Raw genomic sequence first — 17,902 nt, forward strand, 5'->3', positions numbered from 1 at the left:
ATACTTAGAGTGATTTCCAGGAGGTATTACTGTGCATTTGTGTTGTTTTGAATGTAGAATGTAGCTACAGGAGGCAAGTTTTTCCGACTTTGAGAGGCATTAAATACTGATAAGTTTTTTACTTGGTGCTTTTTTCTTTAATAATTTTGTATTAAATCTTAAAAAGTGAGGTTCTGTCTTCTGCTTATGGACACTGAAGATGTGTCAGTTTGGGTAAAGATTGGGCTTTTGCCTTAGTGACCTTTTTTGATGTTCTCTTCTCTGTCTGATGTAGCATCTGGTGGTGGTCTTCTGTACTAGAGCTGACTGTTAATATACCATCGAAATAACCACTTTCTTCATCTTTCAGTCATCGAAGTCAAAGGTGCTATTGACTTTGAAGCTGCAGAATAAGTTTATAATCTGTGGGATGAAAAATGCCGTACACTTATTACTGTTCTTTCTCTAATAAATGATTCATTATGATTCTTCTTCAGGCATGTTTTCTGGGGAAAAATTGAAAGAAGAAAGTTGAACTAACTAATTTCAGATCAGCTGACTGTGGAGGATGGAGAATTAGACTGTCAGGTTAAAACGAAATAGACACATTCTCCCTAAACTGTAAAGTTTCCTCTGGAGTGATGTGGAGCAACTAACATAAGAGGGAATTTTAAAAAAATTAAAGCTGATGAGCCCTTTTTTTTCTTTTTCTTTTTCTTTTTCTTTTTTTCTCTGCTGCAGTTGGAGAGGCACCTATCTCATGGTAGTGAAAGGTGTACTTGCTAGCTGTCAATTCAAGCAGCTTTCTTTTTGCAAGGGATATAAATCTTTCTTGTGGAAAGAAAGTATGGAATAAGGGGAGTTCTTAATTAATTACTTATTTCATTTCTGGCCCTGAAAGCTTCTAAATATGTGTTTATTCACAAATATAGTCCCATTGACTTAAGCCAAATCACAGAAGGGAAGTTAAACACAAAACATTAGCATTCAAAGGGTTAGAGCTTTAGGTTGTGTTACCATTTGATGGGATGCTGTAAAGAGCTTAAGGTTGTTTATAATAGTGCGGTCATACAGACAGGTTTTGTTAACAGAAAAAAAGTACTGTTGTGTCCTTCAGAGACCGGAGCAATGGCATTAAGATACATACGATTGCATCACTATCTCATCTGAGAGATTTATGGGTGGTTTTAATTTTACAGCGGAAGGTTATTCAGCTGCAGAAGGAGGACAGGCTGAAGATGGTTCACCAACCCCTCAGCTCAGTGGCTGGCAGTTGGCAAACCCTTCTCTGCCTCCTGAGTTGAAAAAGCTTAATGGCATCGTGGAGGCTGAACAGGTCAACAAGCATTTGCTGTTACGAAGGAAGCGGTCCATTCTGTTTCCCAGTGGAGTTAAGATCTGCCCTGATGAATCTGTTGAGCAGGCTATTGCCAACCATCTGAAATATTTCAGGCTCAGAGGTAAGTGAATGTACATCTCATGGGTAATTGATAAAGAACATTTATTTATTAAAAAAAATAGATGAAGCTTTTAAACATAATAAATACCAGGCCATAGGAAATACATTATTACCCAACAAACTTAGTTCTTTCTGTGATAATCTTCCTTATTAGAGCTGTTCTGAGCTAAAAAAACACCTTATGGTTACACTCATATATCATAAAAATTCTCAATCCCTGAAACCACAGTTAGTATTTATTAATTACTAATCCTTTCTCATAGAACAATTTGAATGCTAAGAAAAATAGGTTATGTACAGGTTAGCTAAACAACAGAGCTTGTTGGTTTTATGTAGTGTTCTTCAAGTGCTAGTAGAATTCACCGAGGGGTCTTTCAGAAAAGAGTCAAGTCTGAGGCATTTGGTGTCTGAGCCATGTGACTTTTGACTATGGCTGGTTGTGCAAAGCATAGTATATTCTGTCTAGAAAGCCAATCTCTGTGTGTCAGGCTGTAGTATAATAGGGATGAAGCCTTTCTTTTAAGATGTAGAAGTTGGTGTGACAGAGCTTTCTCTGAAAAGCTGAAATAATCCCAGTAACAGCTTCTTTCATGTGATGAAATATTACAGCAATATGGTGCATTCCTTCTGTCTGACAACATTGGAATGGGGCGTTGAGGTCATGCAGCACTTCCTGGTATCTGTGTGTCTCTGTATTGTAGCATTCAAACAATTCATAGTGTCTTAACATGGTTGCACGTAATTGGTGAAATGGGAAAGACCTGCTGTCACTTAAAGGAGAAGGAAGGGTGTTCAGAGACTCATGTTTAATGAGACTTTTTTGATTGCCTATAGAAGAGACTCCCACTGGTAACTCAGTTTATTCACTTAGAGCAGTGAAAAACAATTAAAATGGGGAGTTGCTGAGTGTCTGCGTAAAAGTAAACATAAAGAATGTATTTGGAGAATAAAGTGGAATTATATGGGATCAGAGCCTCATTCAAATATGAATTGTGCCCAGCTTGCAAGGGATGTCGACGTTGATCACACAGACAGTTTGACAGGCTTTGCAAGCTTCTTGTTTATGTCTGCCCAATAACACTCAACTGTTCTTTGTTTTGCTCAAAATGAATCCATACTATGTGCTTTAACTGCAGTCACCCCTCAGTTATCTGTGATAGGGGTACATAAGGGCAATACCAAGTAAGCAAAAGTGTGAGTGATAATAAAGAAGGAAGATCTGTAAATTAGGTTGTAAAAACGTCTTTAGAACTTAATGATCCTAGGTTGAACCAAAAATCCACCTACTCCATCTGCTTCCCTACTGGACTTACGGCTTCCACAATCCACGAGAATTTCTTGACTAGAGATGCTATGACCACCCTTAGCACTTTTAACTTAAAAATTTTGAAAAAGATCTCTGCAGGTAGCAGAGGTGACTTTAATTAGCAGCAAGTTGAGCAAGATCTGGTTCAAGCAACTTGTCATCTTCATTCTGTTAGCAGCAGTGTGCTGCACCATGAGTATTTGGTGATGTCTAGTTAATCACATCCTGAGTAAATGCACCTGAGGTAAGTGAGAGTTGATGATGCTGTTACTTTCATTCACAGTAAAGCTGTTCCTTGAGTGTTACTGAATTATATACCAGCTTTTTCTTGAAACCATGTTTTTACTAGCTAACTGAATCACCACAGCGATAAAATAGTGAGATGGACTTTCTTGTCTCTGCACTGTCAACAAAATAGTCCTAGGAAAGAGTGTGGTCACTGTTTAGCACCGAGAGACCAGCTACTGTCAGTGATTAGAAAAATAACTGACCCCACAAGGGAATAAATACGAAGGTACACAGAATCTGTTGATTTTTTTCAATCTCAGTCTGCATTTTTAGAATCTCCTTTTTATTCTGTATCTGTTGAAGTAAGAAATGACTTTAATATCCCATACTTTCTCTGGAAAGGATGGTTTCAATACAATCTATTCTTTCCTTAGTTTTACTTTACTATCAGCAATAAACAGTGCCACTACCGTGGAAGGAAAGGTTGATTGCTGTTCTGATATAAGAGTTTGTTAGAAAAACAGAAAAAGGTTTGCATGTGCTGATTATCCAGATTATGTTTGTTCTATCTATATCTACCTTAGAAGGAAACAGGTGGGAATATAATTATCTATCTGTAGCTCCTAGCTTTATTTATTTTGCTAGCTTGCTAAAGCCTCTATTAGTGTCAGAGACTGACTGACGAACATTTCTCTCATAGACTTTAAGCAAGTCCTTATGTCATATAGTTGTAGGCTCAACAGTGTACAGCTTTTTTTTTTTTTTTCAGACTACAACATCTGGACTTTTTTAGCCTTAAAAAGACACAAGATAAAGAGATATGATAAATACATAATAAATCATAAAAAAAATTCAAAGGGTGGCAAAATACAGGGATCTGGAGAAAAATTAGTATTTTCTAAAACAGCAGTAGCACCCTTCAGCATCTGAAAGTCTAAGTAATGGTACGTTCACTGGTGGTGGTGGTTATTACTGTAGTAGTCAGAAGCACCAGCCAAGAATAGGAGTGGTTTTGTACTTGTTTCTCTACACCTGCAGTCTAGAAGACAGATTTCTGAAGTGCTGATTTATTCCTACAGTCAATCATATTGCAGAACAAACTGAGTTTTGCATTAGCAGAAGATACTATTTTCAGCCTCTTTTGAGGTGAATCTGGGATTATGATTGTCTCTGTACTCCCCAGTATGATGTAGTCTCTGCATCTCTTGTAGCTGTATATGGAGGTTGCTGCTGTTGGCTGGCTTTGTATTTCATTTCTTAGAATACGGAGATGGAAATCAGTCGTAGATGCTTACAGATTGGGTACTGTAGGCCTATGGGTTGGGTCTTACACAGTGTTTTTAACACACGTCCTTTTAAATGGTAGTAATGTTATGGTTGCCGCTGGAAGAGTCACGTAAATCTAGTGGTGGTTCATAGCTGGACTGTTGTGATGAACACAAAGTGTGTCCAATGGGCAGCTGGAGATCTCACAAAACAGATTTTGTGGAAATCTAGTGGTGGGATTTCAGATAGTGAGTGTGCTGTATATGGTAATGTTGATTATGAATAATGATGTTCTTTACTGCTGACAGGGAGATGGTAGCCCAAGCCCCTGTTAAATAAAACTTCTTATATGAAAAATAGCCATACCCACTCAGACCAAAAGTCTGTCATGACCAGTCATCTTATGTAGACAGTTCAGTGAATTTGTCCATTTCCTTTGATGTAAATTGCCAGTAGATGGCTGAGGATTGTAGTAGACTTGGAAGCTGAATTAGCCAGTAAAACAGAAAGAAGATAAGGATTGCAAGGTAGCATGTCTGGCACTGTTTCCCTATCCTATGCCTGTTAATTGTGTAAAACAAAGGCTGCTGGATTTTTGACACCATGGCTCAGGGTTAATACTGCTGCTCTTTGCCACCCCTGAGATGTAATTACTCTGGTAGCTACCTTTCCTAAATTCCATTTGCATTTTTTCCTTCTGTGATCCACTGTCTTAAACAATTTGGTGTATGCTCGTGAGTGAGTACATCTTCTTTTCGCATGAGTAGATCAGATAGTCTCTCTGCCAGAACCGTTTTTGTCAGCCAGAGCTTCAGATAAAGCTGAAAGTCTAAAGATAGTGTTTAAAGGTACTGACCAAAGAAGGAAGTAGACCGTATTCTAGTGTGTCATAGCTGATGAGAGACAAGGACATTTTGGAACTCTGGCAAGAGTAAAAGGTATTTCTCAGGAATGAAGTTCTGTGCATGATTATAATCTCTAGATTTGGTAATCTTGGGCATAGCACCGAGCTTGCTCATTTTTCCCTTTCTTGGATCACTTCAGATCTATTTACGGAAGCTTTAGAAATAATGATGTTATGTTCTGCACATGGACAGAGTTAAGAGTGAAGTTTCAATTTGATGCTGAAATCCTAAATGTTACAAATTATTCAAATCTTGCTGAATAATGATGAAAGCAAACAGTCAAAAGTCATAAAAAAATACCTGGTTAAACAAGCATACAATAAATAAAGTGTCTGGCTGAGTGAGCCTTTTCTCCTTGTTTCCCCCTCATCCCTGGCACATATTATGCATAGCTCATAGCCAATAAATTTCTGAAGTTTATTTGTAGAAGGTCTATTTCTGTCTCCCTCTACATTTCAATTTTTACATGTCAGCATATGCTTCTAAAAATCTTGACTTTTCCCATGAAAGACAATCCTTTGTAATTACTGAAATATTACTAGTGAGAATAGTTTATGTGCTAGAGTTTAGTATGTTAGTGTTCAAAGAAAAAATCTTTCATGTGGATTAGCTAATTCACATTCAACTATTTTAATTTAAAATCCTGGTTTGTTGTGTATACTGTTTAAGGGTTGCTATGTTATAGGCCATACACAGCAGGATTCAGCAATAGATGAAGTGATTTCTCAGCATGTGTGTATATTAATTTGTTTAGCAAGTGGTAACGAAATCTTTGCAGGAAAGATCTCTTAGGAGGTGTCTGTAAGTCTCCCTGTCACTGTAGTCCTCATCAAAACCCACTGCAATTAAGCCATTCAGTTGTGCAGAAATTGTTAGAGAGGAGAAGGAGTTGGCTTCATGTTGCCTCAAAATAGAATATTCAGCCTGATTCAGTGCTCCTAGCCACTGTACACGATTCAACTCTTAAGAAGCACTAATGGGATTTAACTGGGATTAAACTCCAGCACTGCCCACTTACACAAATGGCCAGAAAGCCACGCTACTCCCTGCTAGGTGCCCAGTGCTGTCATGTGGTGCCCCTTCTGTTAACCTCAGAAATCCCTGAGCACAGACTGAGTGTAATAGGCTAATTGTCTCTCATTTGAGAGATAAATGCATCCTGAATGCTAAAGCTGGAGCCACGGAGACGCTGTGTCCTACCCAGGTGCATGAGAGGAGGCCATACAGGACAGTTTCAGAGACAGAGAGAGATCATCTCATCACAAATCTTAGCTGGAGGTTTTGAAAACAATGATGACATCTTTAGGAAAGGAAGCTTCAAATAGACTTTTTTTCACCCCTTCCTGCACATTTATAGGACTGAAAAGAGCTTGTGCCTGCCGATGTGGAATTTGTTTGGCCGAAACACAATTTATCTTGAGCTTTTCAGAATATCCTCTATTACTTGTAAGTATTACTTGAGCATAAACACTGCATTTGAAGCAGATAAGCTCCCAAGGGCTGGGCTTTTCGGCTTCCGGAGTAGATATGCTGGGATTCATATGGTCTTACTACATGTCCGGCTTTCTGAGGCAGCTTTTGAAACCTGTTACGGCCAAAAAGTCAAGACCTGGCCTACTTTAAGTGCCTATGACACTTTGCTCAACTGGAAGTTTGCACAAGGGCATGGGCCAAACATGCTGATCTTTCAATTTTTCCGACCTCCTCTCTCACCTTGAAGATGATTATCTCAGTGATGAGTTAAGTGACTTCTAATTTCTGAGGCATTTCAGGATGGAGTACATGCAAAATGTAGTATATGCATGCAAAATATACTTTGGAGAAAAATTACAGAACAAGCGATCTGGTTTGCATTGTTGGTTTGAATTCTGGTTTATTGTGTCAGTCAGTTACACGTCTTCTGCATACCTGCTTCCTTTCCTGTAGACAGCTGGAGTGATCACATCTCTGTAGCAGGGAGCCTCTCTTTATCTCGTAAGCCTTCATTTTTTTAACATCTGAATTCTTCTGCGGAAAATGGCAAAGTAGCTGAGAGATCAGGTAACACTAAAATACAAGTTATTTATTCCTGCAGCCATAGGATGAAGGAAGTAATTTTCTAGAGGAGCTTACCTTCCCACCCACGTGTAGCTTCAAGGCTCTTAGCTCGCTGCCTTAAAAGATTGATCTCGATTTTATGATGCTTTTAATCAGTATTGTTTGCCAGGGATTAGAGGCCTCATCACAAATCCTGTCTCGTCCAGTGCCTGGTGTTGCTAATGCTGTCCCATGTATCTGTGCCTGTGGCTACCCCCGTAGCAGGCTAGTGAAAGTTTGGCGTGAGATCTAGCCATAAAGACAGGCTCCTCTCACGTGCCCTGAGGGCTGATCTGCTCTTCAGGTAGCATGTGGCAGCACTGCTGGGTCTGCTCAGCAGTTCCTTCCTGATCCTGGCAGGGCTGGCTGCTTGGTTGGTTGTTTTTTAAAGGTTTTGCAGCTAGTCTTAGAAACCTAATTCCTGGTAAGATCATAACGCAAAGCCTGTACAGCAGATTTATTTTACTTAATAGTCGGAGTATGTTAACACAGCACATTGTATTAAGCAAGCAGCTTCAGTCATAACTCTGAACTGTTGGGCTCCTGTCCATTTATTGTAAGCTCTGATGCTGCAATTTTTTTCCATTCCCTATCTACTTTAAACATTTTATATTTAAGATTCAAAGTTACATTGCTAGTCAAAAAGCTTACTGGTAAACCTGTTTCATCCCCCGTGCCCCCCCCCCCCCCCACGCCCAGACTCTCATTTTCTTTTATTTTCTATTTTCGTTTCAAGGAATTGCTATTTTAAATATTAGTCAAAAGTTGCTTCATTTATCGTCAGCATATATAGATAGCATATGTGGCACAGATACTGGCAAGTTGCTGGAAGGTCAGAAAGGAAAGATAGTAAATTATTTTTATACAGTAAAATATAGTTATTTACTGAAGCTTCCAGTCAAGTCCTGTTTAACTTTGTTTACATTTTTATGTCTCCAAGTTTTGTCTACAGAGTCTCAGAATGCTTATAATCTAGTTATGAAAAACATGTTTTTCTTATATGGGAATTCTCAAGAATTTGTTGATAAGAAACTTTGAACCTCCCTCACCAGCAGACAGTTGAAAACCCGCCACAGGGGTGGGCTCCATCTTCAAGTTAAAAGAAGGTGAATCACATTCATTAGGGAACTTGAATGCACTGTGAGGGTGGTGTCTCTTCAGTTCCCTGGGTGGCCATGTCAATGAAGCCATGGTAAGAACTGGCCCCCTCTTTGACATACCTGAAGGAGAGATGGGAGATAGAATCGTGCTTGTCTCTTTCTTTACATGGGTGTAATTTGAACCGCACTGAAGAAACTGTGCTGTTCCTTTTCTGTGCTTGGAGTGGCAACTCTCATCTAACTACAAAACATTGAAAAGGTGAATGAGAAAGAAAGACTGAAACAAAATTGTTCCTTCTCTTAGCCAGGCTACGAATTTGCTCTTAAACAGCATATAGGTAAGCATGCCTGGGGATGGTTCTTGGTTTGAGTCCTTACGGCCTGAATTTATTATCCTGCAAAGTAATCCCTTGCTTTACAAACTGGCCAGTTGGAATAAATAGGACAATGACAAGATGGACAGCGTGTCAGCAAGGTTGCGGGGTGACTGTGTGTGGCAAGCAGCTCACCGTGGCTGAGGATGCAGTTTCCTGGGCAAGGCTAACAGAAGTGTTTAAATGACAGTCGTGGTAGATGTTTGCCTGGAGTTTTTAATCCCTCCCTGTGTGTCAGAACTAACAAACTCTCAGACTACTTGGGAGGAAGAAATGGGCCAGCCCTTTCCTTCTGAATACAGAAGCAATTTGCACCATGTTGTCCAACTTGTTACTGCTCACCGCAGTGGAAATGGCTAGATAGGACACAGGCTACAGAGGACAGAATGTGACTCCTTATCTGCGTCCCCTTTCCTCCTTCCACAGAAAATATGACCCTGTTCTGACAGCTTAGGTCTGATTAATGGGCTTGGAGCCCACAGATGGCACAAAGCCTTTGGGACTGGAATTCAGTGGGGTGTCTAATTCCAAATGAAAGGACACACAACAAATCCTTAATCTATTGGGAGCTGATTGGGACAACTGTTCATACAGCAGCAGCTTGTACTCAGGCAAGACACTGTCTCATCACATTTATTTTAAAAAAGAGATTAAACTTATTTAAGAGCATTAAGGAAAACTGCCTTCAATTATTACTGCCAATTATTACTTGCAACTGAAAAGCCAGTCCTTTGCCTGTTGCCATTTGAAAACTATAGGATTAGACAGTGCCCCTGCAATGTATTTGCAAGCTATTGCCATAGCTTCAGCTCTTACTGATAGCCTGCTGAAGACTTAGCCCAGCCACAGGGAATAATCTCATTGCAGGGTTGTTGCTGTACGATGTTGCACCTGGAGTGAAAGATCCATTAGTCAGAATGCAGGATACAAGTACTGCCAAAAGAAATGAGAGTGAGTGGTATTCCTTAGTGTAGGCTTCTGGATTTGAAACTAGACTTTGGTCTTTTCCTGGATGCCCAGCTCTTACGAGTGGGATGGTAGAGAGGATATTACAGATGTCATTCTGCTTCAGGAAGCTTATTAGTACTCCAGCAGGATCCAGAAATCCCAGAGCAGGATTATGGCTTCATTGCCTGACGTCTGTGCAGAGGTCATATGGAAACGTGGTCCCTGCCTCAAAGAGTTTGCTTCCTCAGCTGCTGGGGAAGCAAGCATAACTTGAGGGGGAATGTGAGAGGGTGCATGGATGCTTGTAAATTTGGCTATTTATTTCTGATTAATAAAGATGCATAAGCAAAACTAATTGGAAGCATCTCCAGTACTCCTTACCTAATTACTGTGTCTTACAGATAAAGTTAACTACCTGGAAGCTGGAGGGGTGCTAGAGCAGTAATATGCTACTGATAGTTAATAATGCGGAGTTTGAGGACTGTATTCTTGTCTAGTCATACATATCAAATGAGCTACAAGGCTTATGTCCATGTAGGAAAGCTGTCCAGAGTGTGGCATGGAAATGAGAGGTATCTGTTTATCTGTAGAGTTCCACAATGGAGAAATGGTCTCAACTGCTCTGATAAACTGAAATTTGGGGTGGAGAAAAGAGCTTTTTCTGCATGGTGCCATCCAGCGTGGCAGAATCAGCTAAGCTTTAAGGATGCTACTGCATGTGAAACAGTTCCTTCAGGTTGTTATTTATAAAGCTTTTGCATTGAAGAAAAATGTCCATCTCTTGGTTGAATGAAAATATGTTTCCACATGTGATCTATGTATTAAGTTTTACACAAGTACATTTAATCGATTTTGGAATTCAGAGTACAGAGTATCAAGAAGAAATAGCAGTAAGGTACTGGTTTTGGCAGCCTGGAGCTTATTTTTAAGCTGATTGAAGAAAATGACTTTCCAAAGATAGATTCATGGTCAGTCTCCTGTAGGGTCTTGCTTATGATGTCAGGACTTTCCCTGAATGCAAAGCATTCCTCTGCTGAACTGTGTATATATAAGTAGTGAAATGTGATTAAGGCCAAAAAGCAGGTTTGTCTGCTACTACTCCAGGCTGGCATCTGCTACAAGTGATTTTTAGAGCTGTTCTCCTTTTAATGTTGTTTAATGTCTTCCAGGACACAAGGAAAATCCTGTACATCTTCCTCTCTTCCAGTTATCCTGGGTCACAGAGAGGTTCTTGCTTGGCCGTTGTGTGACCAACTGCTCTGATTGGCAAAGAGCACGTGCAAGACTGGGAGGCTAAAGCAGCTGGCGTAGTACAAGATAATTTAACCCTTACTCCGCAGACTGTCTGTTCAGTCAGAGATGTCCAGTTCTTTCTTAGTGCATACATACAGTAGCGTTAGAGATTGACTTATTTCTTAGCATATGATGTTGTTATGTCATCATCCTGCCTTGTTTTTCAAATTATTAATGCTATTATAATTTCTGAAATTTATTTTAAATTCCATGTAAAGGTGAGTCCAAAGGAATTGTTACTGATTGAGCCTCTAAAACTTTGATCAGTGCCACTGTCATTCTTACAAATTAAGCTCCAGCTTTACTTTCTGTGAGGACATTTGCCACGCTATTTTAGTTTTCTGAATTTTCTACAAATTTGACCCATTGATCAAGGGCAGTTTCACTCAGTGAAAATACTGTTGTTCTTGATGGTTGTTAGGAGACAAGTGCGCTCTCTCTTGCTCTCTTCTTTTTTTCTTTAATGATGTAATTAATTACTTCAGTAAAAAAAATCAGGGAGGGAGGTAGTATGAGTGTGGAAGATCCACCAGATCTTCATTGTCAGTCCCTTCAACGCCTTACACGTTTACATGTAGGTGTCTAGTCACTGCACTCTATATATTCATGTACTGAAAAGCATACAATGTTTGAACAATACTATCCTGGCCACCCATGCCATGGAAGCACTCCTGTTGTACTAACACCAGACTTTTCTTGTGCCTTCAGTGTGTCAGGAAACAGTCTGGGAGGTCTTCAAGACGTTCTGGGATAGACTGCCAGAGCGTGAAGAATATCACACCTGGATGAGCCTGTGTGAGGAAGGAACGATGAGCATCTTTGAAATGGGCATGAACTTCAGTCAGTCTGAGGAGCACCGGAGTCTGATTGTGAAGGTGGGTGCAGCACCTGGTTGGTGTTTTCTCATGAGCAAGGGCGTAATGTCCCACTGCAACTTGCAGCTTGGCATATTGCAAGTGGTAACATGTGGAGCCCTTAAAATGGACAGGCATGAGTATCCCAGCTCTTGGATCCGTAGTTCTGAGATCAGTTCCAAAAACAAAGTCGTAACTGATCTGATGGAGGGAAAAGCAATGATGATGAAGAGAACGTTGTCTTCAGTAGGTATGTTCCTGACAAGTAGATGATGTCTAGACCCCTTGTCTGAAAAGGCAGCATGGCATGAGGCAGGCTGTGGCGCATTTCCCCCTGTGGCATGTAGCAGCCTTCCTGCTCTGAACTGCACATGGAGATGCCTTCAGTCCAAATGGCACTTTGAAGCAGGAAGTTCTGAGCTGTATTTCTGATGCTACCAAGATGTATGGAAAAATTACTTGTTTGATGTTTTATGTTGCTGTAGGTTTGTGATGTGTGTGCACTGCAGCCTGACTGAAATGAGTGTGGCTATAAATATAAAAAGCTTTGGTGTCCTATGAAGGCAATTGATAACATTGTCACCATGAGGATTTGCAGAGGTTAAAATTGGAGTACGAGTGTAAAACAACTTAATAAAAAATTGCTGAATATCTTGGCGTATTTTCTGTTATTTCAGTTGAAGCAAGCTTATTTTAGCTTAAAGCAAATAAAAGGAGCATTAAGCTAAACTAAAGAAGCCTATCTCAAATGAAGTATGAAGATGTCTTTTCAGGAGTTTGTGAATTTTAAAATTAAGTGCTTAACTTTGTATGCATCTCAGATACAGCAGATATCTTAATTCCTCTGGATAAATGGCTGTCTTAAAATGTATGGTGGTTTATGGATCTTCTTTAAGATTACAATGTCTTCTATTTTTGCAAGCTAATGGAAGAGTAGTTTTATGAAACTTATGATAAGTCTTAAATGTACGATCCCGTAGAATCAGTAATGTTCCGCTAGTATGGATGTGCTGACATTTTTCCTTTCTGCTTTTTTATGGGCTCCTATGCTAGGAATGTGCACTAGGGAATGTGAGTATGAAAACTGTTGTGGATGATGGAAAGAAGGGTTTTTTCCTGAGCCTGCATGTTAGTCTTCACAGATGGATGCTAGCCAAAGTTTGCCTCTGTGATGTCTGATGGTACTGTTGTCCTTAGAAGAAGACTTGGCAAAAAGATGGAGGCAAATAAAACTCACGTGAACTTTTTATGTGCACAGTGAATGTATCATTGCTTTATGTAAGATTTTGGCAGTGAGATAATCTATAGTGGGAGCTTATTAAAAGAAATCAAGATGATTCTTGGAAGCAGGATGATGCATCTAACTTCCCACTGCTGCTTTACCTTTTTGGGTATGGCCCTTCAGCATTACAGTGGAGTCAGATAAAGTGCTCTGCGTTTGATGATTTATTCAGATGGTTTATGTGTAATTTAGGTTTCCTTTCTCCTGTAGATGGATATATCCCCTTCAGCATTCAATATTCTGGAAAAAGACTGTTCATCCTTCTATTTGTTTTCAGCACAGTTGGTAAAAGGTGATGGTTGTTGGGCTGATTTGATGGGAGACTAGTCTGTGTTAACGGGGATTGAATGCTGTCACCACTGTGCTCCACATAAAATGTCACGAATCTATCGGGTGACTTTTTTTGAAATAAAAGCCTGAACTCAATTTAAATTTGAACCAAAGACTGAAGGCAAGAGCACTCTATCCCATCCCCCAATCAGCCAGCTTCAGAAGGTCTGATGGTGTATTTTTGAATACATAGGTCAGAGTGTGGATTTAATTGCTAACTCTAGTACTGACTCACCCTTTCTCATATGTGCTCATGCACAAAATGCTTGTCAGCGTGTGAAACCTCTTTAAAGCGGCTCTGAGAATATTAAGTCCAAACAGATGCAGCGGTTACGACTCTGCTTTTAAGAATGTCCTTCCTCCTGCTAGTTGCTTGCTCCAGTCTAATGTGGTGGTAAGAGCTGGGGATCAGCCTGTGGGACTGAGCGCACTTTCTAAAGCACTGTGTCCTACCCTCTTGTTCTTTCCGCTTTCACCAGCTAAGCTGACCAAGCTGCATGGCTAAGCCTTTCCCTTACTTGTGGGATTTTTTTTTTCTCTCATTACAGCATGTTCATTCATTTGTTCATGGTCAGCTGTTGCCATGTATTTGTTTTCATTCCTTAGGTTTTTATCTATAAAGTGCTGAGCACTTCTCACCAAAGGGCTGCCATCATTTCACAGCATGCACAGTACTCTGTAGTGTGCGTGCGTGATACATGGGAATAGTCCACGCTCTCAATTGCTTAAAAGGAAGACTCACTTCTGCCTGGCACTGTAGAGAAGCAGCATACGTGGCTGGCAGTAGTTCTTTGCCTGGCCATTACATGCCTTGTGTTTGGCGGTAATTCTTTGTCTGGCCATTACATGCTGTATTAAATACCACTTGTTTCTAATCTTCCTCTGCTCTCCAGTGTCTGTGAATCATCTGTGGTTAATTTCAAGGATTTATTTTAGAGCCTGCAGCTCCTCAAAGTATTTCTGCTTTTCTTTTGGTATTTATTGGCTATTACTGACATAGCATTGGTCTGCCACCTCTTTTGTATTGTGCGTGTTGGCAGTTTCTGGCAGTCTCATTCCAGAGTGTCTTTCTGTATTACTTTTTGGTAGATAGCAACATGAAATTCAGTTTTTGAAGTGCTGTATGCCATGAATTTTCCCTCTCTCTCTCAAAAGGAGTTCAGCATATCTGAAAATTAGGCAAAATAAATCTGTGGGATTTGCTCTCAATAAACAATAATTCAGCAAAATGATTGCTTTCATGCTATTTTTGTTAATAGTGTGGAATTTCTGTTTTGAGCAGTGTAAATAAATGACACTTTATTAGCCTTCCTTCCTGGTTTTATTTCTTACCCTTTCCTCTAATCCCTGGTAATCACTGTCGCACACCTACAGATGTTGCAATGTCTGCTCTAGAATGGCTTAGTTCATGTAAAGAAAAATTCTATTTCTCTTGCTTTTGATACACTTTCTTACTGGATATCAGATGGAGCTTAGACCAGCTCTGGTCCCAGCTCTCATACTTTTTTCTTCAGGAAAAATGTTGTTCAGTCTCTAATGGTCTGTCAAAAAGACTTGACTAATTTGGTGGAGGTAAAGGCATACATAGCTGGAATTTGCTCTTTTGCCATCAGATGATGGCTTCTGCTGGTACGGGAGGTGTGCCTCAGAAGGCAATGCTTTCCCTGCTCTGTAATAAGCAAGCTATGCACCATATGTTGTCTTGGAGAATTGAGGCCTGCCTCTGTGTGATTGCCTGTACACATGTGTATATATATGCATGTTATACAGTAATATATAATACATATACTAAGTTTTCATCAGATTCTTAAAGCAAATCACCTGCCAGATTTTCAGGAGGAGATAAACAGATTTATGCCAACCGTAAAAAATTATTTTAAATACTCTCCCCCCCCCCCCCCCCAAACAAGTAGATAGACCGCTGTGTAAAGTTCTGTCTACATCCTGCACTTTCAGTGTGGGCATGTAACAGGGCAAATCCATCCTTCATGGCAGATTACGTGTCCCAATCTCTGTTTCTCCAAACTTCAATCAAATTTCAGAAAATAAAGTTTTAATGAGTTGCTGTTCCTTGTAGATCTGATGACAGTCTACAACAACAAGGCATGTTGAGAAAAGCTGTCATGAGAAATGAAGAATTAAGGGAGCTCATGTAACTTAAGTCATTGAGCAGATACTCAGCTATACCCGCTGAGATACTCAGCTGTACCTGCTGAGGGCTCATATACAGCTCCATGTGTGTAACAAAGCATATCTGAACAGCGTTGGGCAAATGAGATGTGACAACATGGATTAGGTCATGAATCCTTTCCAAAGGAAGTAGGTCTGTGTGATTTTTGGTTGCTGGTGAGAGGGAGATTTGTGCTGTGCACACCTTTTCGTGGGGCCGAGAGCCAAGAGTTAAGCTGAGAGTTAGCTGTGGAAAGGAGTTTGTACTACAGCTTTGAGAACCAAAAGGCAGACAGTTTCCCCAGGAATCCCCAAAACTGTGACAGGAGGTGCTCACTTACCAAAAGTCAACTCGAAAAGCTCCTGGGACAAGATACAAAACCTGCAGTTGTGTTGACTCAGCAGTACTTTTGTTTAGTATTGACTTTTCAGCCCCTCAGCAGCTCTATCTGTTTCAGTGTGTTTGGAGCACAGACTAACTGCTCAGTGACAGAGACTAGGATAAAAGGGGCAGAAGGCAACCCTGCCTTAGGGTACCTTAATGGGGGTAGCATAACAAAACACCTCCTTAGCATGCTGAAATGGGCACTTAACAATGTAAAATACATGATTTTGCCTGAATTCTGAGCTGTGTTCAAAGGTGGGATGTAGCACCCCAATGATGTGAGTAATTTGTAACCACTTTCTCCTGGTGCTGTAGTTTCTGACCACCTCACAAGTGGATGATTTTGTCTTCCTAAGGTTCCTGAGGCAGAAAGACCTCTTCTGCTGTCTCTTCTCTTCCTGTTCTGTGATCTTCCTTGCTAACCATTGTCTTTCTCTGTTTAATCAACTGTCCTAATCACAGTTTCCAGTATCTTTTTGATTGCTGACTTAGATACCTTAACATTTTAAAATTTGCATAGAACATCTCCAGTTTCTTCTAAATCTGGAAAATAGCAGATCTTCTCTGCTCTTTCACACCCCCCCATTGCCCCTTACAGATGCAAAAAAAATTTCTTCTGTTGCCCTCCTTTGAGCCATTATGTCAGATTTCCTTCACCCCCTTTCTTATCTCCACACTTACTATTCTCCTATTGACTTTGGCTCTTTCTTTTTGCATTGCAAGTTTTAGCCTCCTCTAACTTAAAAAGAAAAAACCCAAACCTTCACCACTTATATGCAAATAGATTAATTAGCTACAGTTGCTTCTCCAAATCTTGTCTCATCTCCCTTTCATCTCTTAAGTTCTTTCTGTGTTAATTCTCTCTGGTCACTCTCCTCCAGTTCCAGCCTAAATCCCCCTTGTCGGTCTCTCTTTGACACCTGGCACAGCACAGAAACTGGCAGCCATGAAGCCTGTGCTCATCTCTTTCCAGGCAGAGCTCAGAACCGATGCTTCATCCTCATCATCCTTGTCTGATCAGCTCCTTTACTTTGCAAATCTGTAGTTCTTCCTTGTTTTCCCTGTTTTGCACCTCGTTTCTAGATAGCACTGCCTAACACACACTGAAGAATTACTTCTATGTCGAGAGTTCACCTCTGCTGTGGAGCTGATTCCTCCTGGGCAGACTGGACCCTTAGCTTGTTTCTGACACGTTTCCATGGATCTCTAGCCTTCATTTCAAGTTGAACATGGTTAAAACAATTTCTGTTCCACTAAGCTTTCACTGCAGTCTCTCCTCTTACTCACTGTAGACCATATTTTCACCTTATCTGTCGGGGCTGTGCCTCAGAGCACTGCTCTCCATCCTGGCCTTTCCCTCCAGCTTCAGTTCTGGACATTGTCATCCATTTCCTTTAATTCCCCCCAGTGCTTTGGCCTTGCCTCCGTGAGAGCATGGTTCTGCCATGCACCATGGTGGGGAATCAGGACAGGCAAAGAGAGAGTTGTTTCTTGGTATGACTTTCCTGTTGGAAATTATGTGTACAGGTGGGTTAAATCAAACGTGCTTGGTACAGTCCTACACAGATGGGATTAAACTAATATGAGATTATTTAAGATCTCCTTGACATTTCCTCCACCCTTTTCTCCTGCCTAGAGTTATCTCCAAGATATTTTGTCTTCTGTGCATAATAATCGTCTCTTGGAATCAGACAAGAGTATCCTATATAATTGCTTTTCTGCAAGTTCACGAGTTGACAGAAGCTCATCCATCCAGTCAGTACTGTATGTGATTTGTGGTAGCCTGTATTTAATGCTATGGACTCTTATTAATTCGTGATAATTTTGCATTATATAAAACTAACTGTGCTCTGTTGAGAAAGGGAAGCGCTAGTGCAACTGACACAAAACTCAGCTCCCAGCTTTAGAAGAATTGGTCTAATAATGTTATTGAAGGTCTTGCTTCAAG

At 40.3% G+C, this 17,902-nt stretch overlaps 1 protein-coding gene across 1 annotated transcript in view; it reads left to right on the top strand.

Annotated features, from left to right (window-relative positions):
• The window catches only part of IMPG2 (interphotoreceptor matrix proteoglycan 2), a 56,618-nt gene that overhangs the window by 232 nt on the left and 38,484 nt on the right, over positions 1 to 17,902 (top strand). Inside the window, exons 2-3 of the mRNA XM_050912618.1 lie at positions 1,179 to 1,439; positions 11,643 to 11,809. Coding sequence (XP_050768575.1) covers positions 1,179 to 1,439; positions 11,643 to 11,809 — 428 coding nt within the window. The remainder of the gene's footprint in view (positions 1 to 1,178; positions 1,440 to 11,642; positions 11,810 to 17,902) is intronic.

This window comes from Gymnogyps californianus, chromosome 1 (genome assembly GCF_018139145.2).
Source record: "Gymnogyps californianus isolate 813 chromosome 1, ASM1813914v2, whole genome shotgun sequence".
NCBI classification, from domain to species: domain Eukaryota; kingdom Metazoa; phylum Chordata; class Aves; order Accipitriformes; family Cathartidae; genus Gymnogyps; species Gymnogyps californianus.